This window comes from Mesitornis unicolor, unplaced genomic scaffold (assembly GCF_000695765.1).
Source record: "Mesitornis unicolor isolate BGI_N332 unplaced genomic scaffold, ASM69576v1 scaffold8342, whole genome shotgun sequence".
NCBI lineage: Eukaryota > Metazoa > Chordata > Aves > Mesitornithiformes > Mesitornithidae > Mesitornis > Mesitornis unicolor.
This window is the reverse complement of record NW_010168570.1, coordinates 1-5,750: the sequence shown is the minus strand read 5'-3', so window position 1 is coordinate 5,750 and position 5,750 is coordinate 1. Positions and strand designations below refer to the sequence as shown.

The following is a 5,750-nucleotide window of genomic DNA, read 5'->3' as shown; positions in this document are numbered from 1 at the left end:
GAGGCTGGGGGCGGGGGGGGGGAGGGGCAATCCATAGATGTGGGGAAAAAAAATCTGTTAGGAGCTCTTTTGCTCACCACAAGAGATGAAGAGCATGTTTATGTGTCTGCTCGTGGAGTGAGTGGTGGAGAAAGAGGCCAGAGAAGGAGAGGAGGCAGGAGGACAACTGTCAGCTTCTTAAAATTAGCTGAAGAATCACAGGTTACTGGACCTACCGAAGTTGAAAAACAGTTTAAGATTACTTCAGCTCTTCTTCAGCCTGGATAGTGAGCTGGCATAGCAAAGAATCTCACTGGTAGAATTTAGTGCTTGTTTAGATAAAAATTGAACCTGTCTAAATCAGATTGCAGAGGTAATAGTGAACTAAAGCATTTATTTAAGTCTTGGACCTCTGCTTTCTCAAGCACACTTCATGGAAGTCAAAAGCAATATAATTTCTTTCTGGCATCTTAAGTATTTGCAGTATGCAGGAGCTGTGCACCTGTAACTGCTGTAACATTGTAATGTGCTGCACTGCCAGCATTAACGTATGGGATCTTGGGCTCAGTTTTTATTTCTTCTTAATTATATCCTGTATCTAACTAATTATTCAGGCTTTGCATATATCAGGAATTATGATATAAGCTTTCAACTTTGACACATTAGTACCAGACGTCAGAGTTTTTTGTATTTATGTTGCAGTTCTTTCTATATCCTGTACATGCCTTAGTTTACAGTTGTTCTATTTCATACTTTAAACACTTGTCGTATCTTGGAGGCATTAGGATCTAAAGCAGAGAGCATCTGAAACGAAGTGGGGAGGACACATTGTACATCCTTGCTTCAGTTCAACTCTTCACCAGTAGGAGTGGAATTAGAAAGAGAGCTCTTAGCAGTGCTCTTACTGCATTAGCAGGGCTGCTCTTACAAGTGAAAAGCTCACCTAAATGTGCTGTATGAGGGCCACATTTGACCAGATAGTGGTGGTATTAAAGCCAGCTCAAGTGTGCTTGTAAGACACAGCTCTGTAAGTCCTGATGAAATGAGGGCTGCCAAGAATGAGGAGAAACAGGCAGTCTCCAATGCACCTTGTACTCACATTACTTGTACTACCCTGTACAGCTAGACCAGAAATCTCGAGCCCTGAGACAAGGCCAAATTAAGATGTGCATGGTCTATGATGTGTCATTAACTGTGCCATTAACCCAAGGCAGCCATGGCAGGGTTATCACCTGCTCAGGGTCTCTTAGTGTCAGAAAACTCCATGTTGTCTACCGAGACCTGCCTTTTCCAGCAGTGCTCTCCACCTAGAACCCAGCAGGAGGCAATTTAAAACAACTTCCATACATGTGTCCTGAGTAGCTCTCCCTTCCTCTCCATGTACCACACAGTTAGTATAAGCTCATAAGTTTAAAATGCTCAGAACCTCAGCTCTGAGCTAAAGTGAACAAAGCAAATGCCATCCGTCCCCTTCAACATTATTAGTTCTTGCTGGCTGTTCCTCAAACTCTTCTATGTAAAACAAATTTTCCAGACTTCAAGAATGATGAATATATTGAATAATACTGGCCCCAGTACTGACCCTTGGGGCACTCCACTAGTTACAGGCCTAACAGGCCACGGCTACAGTTCTTATCTTAAGAGAAGGAGGGTGATAACAGCAGTATTTTCCTCTTTTAGCAACTGACCTGCTGAATGTTGGGGAGGTAAGGCACAGGAAGGTGCCTGGGGCGCTATCCATATCACTCAGCCCTGGATAAAAGTGTATGTCAGGGGACTTAACGGCTGCTACTCTGGAAAATGTCTTAGGTGAGAAATATGCTAAAAATTTACAGCTAAGTTCAGGACAAAGTGAGTTTCTCTTATCTTTTCTTAGAAAATAAGTAGCCTGCAGAACAATGTAAACACTGATACAGTTCTAGCAGGCTGGTAGGAAATTTTTTAACTGTCTCTGCAAATGACTTTTACATCATTAGATGAGTAATCCATATACTTTATAATTGTGATAATCCAATTTCTACTTATACTATAGGAAATTAATCTCCCTGACCTGCTGTACAGCTGCTCATCTTTCTTAATCTGGGGCCTGAAAATTTTGGCCAGACTCCTCTCACACTGAGCAGACAACCAGAGTCCATGTCTCCCCTTAGGTCTGTTTGCAAAAGACATGAAAAGGTTATGCAATTCTGCTTGAAAAAATGATGTCGGTTTCCTACTTGGAAACCTACCTATTCCTTCGTGTAAGTTGTCCAAGAGATTCTTAATTATGCTGAGTCATTGGCTGCATTTCTCAGTTTTACACAACTGTGTTCATTATCTTCTTGAAAAGTCCACAGAAATATCTGTTGTGCCTGGCTATAGTCAGCTATGCTTTTGTTTAAATGCATCCAGGTTCATGGAAAGATAAGGTATGAAGGACAAAAAATAACACAAGAAAAAAGCCAAAACACCCCCACCTTCCTGTTTTTTCTTAAGAAACAATAATGAATTTAGAATACTAAGACTTGGTTTTGACTGAACCATCTCCACTGGTTTTCAAAACTGTCTCCAGTAGTTACTAAATTCATTCTAATGCTTGCAGTAAGTCTAATGTAAGTCTAATATTTATAACCATATATTTGAAGAAACAGTAATTGTAAAAAAGCCACAAAAATTTGAATTATATATTAGCAAAGGTTTACTGATAAAGGTTAGAAATTACTCTCCCTAGTGGCAAAGCTGTTTCAGAGTGTTGTGAAAAGATCTGGATTAAATATGCATGTTCTAGATGTTTGATCAAGTATCTGTGTAGCTGAATTGGAGAACATGGGTTTGAGAGGGAAGCAAAGAGACCAGGTATATGGGAAAGTACTGCACAAAAGAGTAAAGGCCAAGAGCCATGAATAAGTGAATGTTGGTAGAGAGAAGGGAAGACCTAAAGCACTCAAACTACGTTTGTGCATTGAACTGGCCTCTAGAGTAACTTGTCTTTAGAAATACATTGGAGAAAGCCTAAGCCTAATGTTAGCTTTTGCAGATACTCTGGTTTCATTCTGGTTGGTGAAGGTGTTTGACTATTTAGACAGATTCTTCTTTGCTTTTTCTGGAAATTCTCTTGTATATGTTATTGCAGTGTGCTATATTCCCTGTATAATGCTAGCAAGAAATATGTCTGATGTTGTAAAAAATCTTTCCTCTGCACACCAAAAGATGCATAAGGAAATCAAGGTTTGTTTAAAACTTACTGCAAATAATTACTAAGTGACTTTGCCTCACTCATAAAAATATTCCTGGTACTGCACTATATGCCATCCTGTTAATCTGGCTCCTTTGCAATCTCCTAATGTTCTGCTAATAAATCAGCAACTAACATATCTTCTTAGTGCTCAGTTATTTTTATGAAATGGGGATACGAAGTACTTAGTATTACAGTAAGTACTCTTTACGTAAGTATTTTGCAAAACAGATATCACAGAAAGCACTAGTTCTCACCTCTTAGCCTGCATTCCTGTGGGATAATATCTAGAGCAGGAGATCCCATCCCAAGCACAGTATGGATCTCGAGCGAGGCAGCAGTCTGCACAGGCGGTGCCGTACATGTCACACTGGTGGAACTTCACTTGTGCTATGACTGACTCAGATCCAACGTAGAGCTGTTGCTAGAAAAAATGCACCAAGTATGATTAAATTCCTAGAAATTTCACTAAAACTTCTGTTACCAATGGGGACCAATTTTAGCTTTATCGTTGCTTGTCAGTTGTGCATCCAGCCTGTGCCCTGAGGGAGGCAGAGTTACACTGTAGGAAAATATCTGATTACAGATTAAACTCTCCTGCATGAAGACAGAGGAGCAGAAAGAAGGTGAAATGAACAAGTTTGTTTTGGCATTTCCTCGCTTCTGAAATTTCAACTTTGTAAACTTTGTGTTTGAATAGGCAGGGCTCTAAGTTTCTTTTTCTTCCTCAAGATAGTTCTCAATGCCTCCCTCTTAACACTTCACTGTCACCTAAAGGATCTGCAAAAAAACCCTTGATGTGAAAGACTTTTAACAAAGTTCAAATCAGCAGAAGTTACAAGCATCCTCAGTCTTAAAATGGCAGGTACTAAGTAAATTTAACTCTTGATGTGGATATAGTATGGTCATATATACACATGCACAGTAGTTCTATGATTTCTCAATTTGTATAAACCCTCAGTGCATGGGAGATCAAGAAACAGGTTTTGTTTTGTTTTGTTTTGTTTTTTTCCTGGTGCAGTGAAGTCCTTCCTTACAAATTATCTGGTCACAATCTACTTCAATATTTATTCATAGTGTTTTGGGGTTTTTTTTTAGCATTAGTGCTAAGACAGCTTGAATCTCCTGAGTTCACATAAATGTTCTTTTCAAATCAGGTGAAAGATAATCAATCTGATGCATGAGTTTCTGGCATAGTGCATTTAGAAGAGAATAGCTTGAATTTACAGGGAACTGATAAAAAGTCTTGTTGCTGGTGAATGCAGTGTGCACTACAGTAGGAACTGCTTATGCATGGCTCACTTCCATGGTTTTACCAGCCAGAAAAAGAATTCTTAATGAAGACTTAAGCTGTGCTTATCCTTGTGATTAAACTTAGTCCATAATTCACACTTTTAGACCTAGCTTTTAAAATCTGATATTTTAAAATTCTTAAAACTGCAAATACAGGCAGCTCATTTGTCTGGCTTGCCTGTCATGAAACATGACATTTAATCCAGATAGTTCATTTTTCTTCCTAATTACATCTTCTCTATCTGTGTAAGTCACAAAAATTTTACTCTTAGAAATGCCAGAAGAAGAGACTAGGAGAGGCTGGAAACAACAGCACTTTAAGAACTTTTCAGCTGAGATAAACCAGATGATAGTAACAGGAGCTCAATCTAACTGGAATGAAGACGAAACCTAGGATCCTTGTTTGAGGGGAATTCTTCCTTGCCTGCAAGTGCTGCGGTATGATTGTCCCAGAAGACATGAACAACACTTTCAATGAGACATATGTGTTGGGATTTTCACTTTCATCTTTTAGCAGGGGTAAAGACTACTCTAAGTCTTGGTTCATCAGAGGAGGGCAAAATGCATCCGATACCTAGCCAACAGAACATCAAAGAACATTCCTTCCCAGTCTTTGCAGATAACGAGCTCAGCATTGAAACGTGATATTTTACTGTACCACTGATTTAGTGATGTTATGGTTTAAGGGTTAACAGCCTGGAAGGGAAGAACAGGTGGTGTCTGTAGAACCCTGGGAGTTCAGAGATCAGACTGTTCCCTCCCTTTTCCCGCCAAAGTCTATAAAAAACCGAGGAGGCCTGAGGCTTTTTCTGGTTTCCTGGGCTGCTTCCTGTTGTATCCTGGGAGTTGGGATGGCTGGGACTATCTCCACGTGCCCAGCAGCATCCACCACCATCCGCTTCCTGGCACCACTGCGGTCCCTGGTGACGAGTCGCAGTGGTCACAGCGGCCACGAGACACTGCTCGGACACTTCCACTCGGGACTACTGGGATCAGGTTTTGTATATAGTTAAATATCCTTTGTCCCTTATTAATTCCCTTTTTCCTTCCCCCCGGTTTTTTTTCATTAAACTTGTTATAGTCTTAACTTCCAACCTTGTGTGAAGCAGCTTTTTCTCTGTTCCCTTTTTTTTGTCCTCCCCTGGGAGGGTAGGGGACAACAGAGAGAAAATCCTGCTCCCTGGACTTGCCCTAAGCCTTAAATGGAGATAGGATAAATTGGTGCCCAGTGTTGGGCATGGCTCAATTTCAAGATAAGGATATT

At 40.3% G+C, this 5,750-nt stretch overlaps 1 protein-coding gene across 1 annotated transcript in view; it reads right to left on the bottom strand.

The window, feature by feature from the left end:
- The window catches only part of LOC104536454 (semaphorin-3E-like), a gene marked incomplete at its 5' end in the record, with an annotated part of 12,802 nt that extends 9,185 nt beyond the window's left edge, over positions 1-3,617 (bottom strand). The window contains one exon of the mRNA XM_010179060.1: positions 3,451-3,617. Within this exon, the coding sequence (XP_010177362.1) occupies positions 3,451-3,617 (167 nt within the window). The remainder of the gene's footprint in view (positions 1-3,450) is intronic.
- Positions 3,618-5,750: the final 2,133 nt, after the last annotated feature.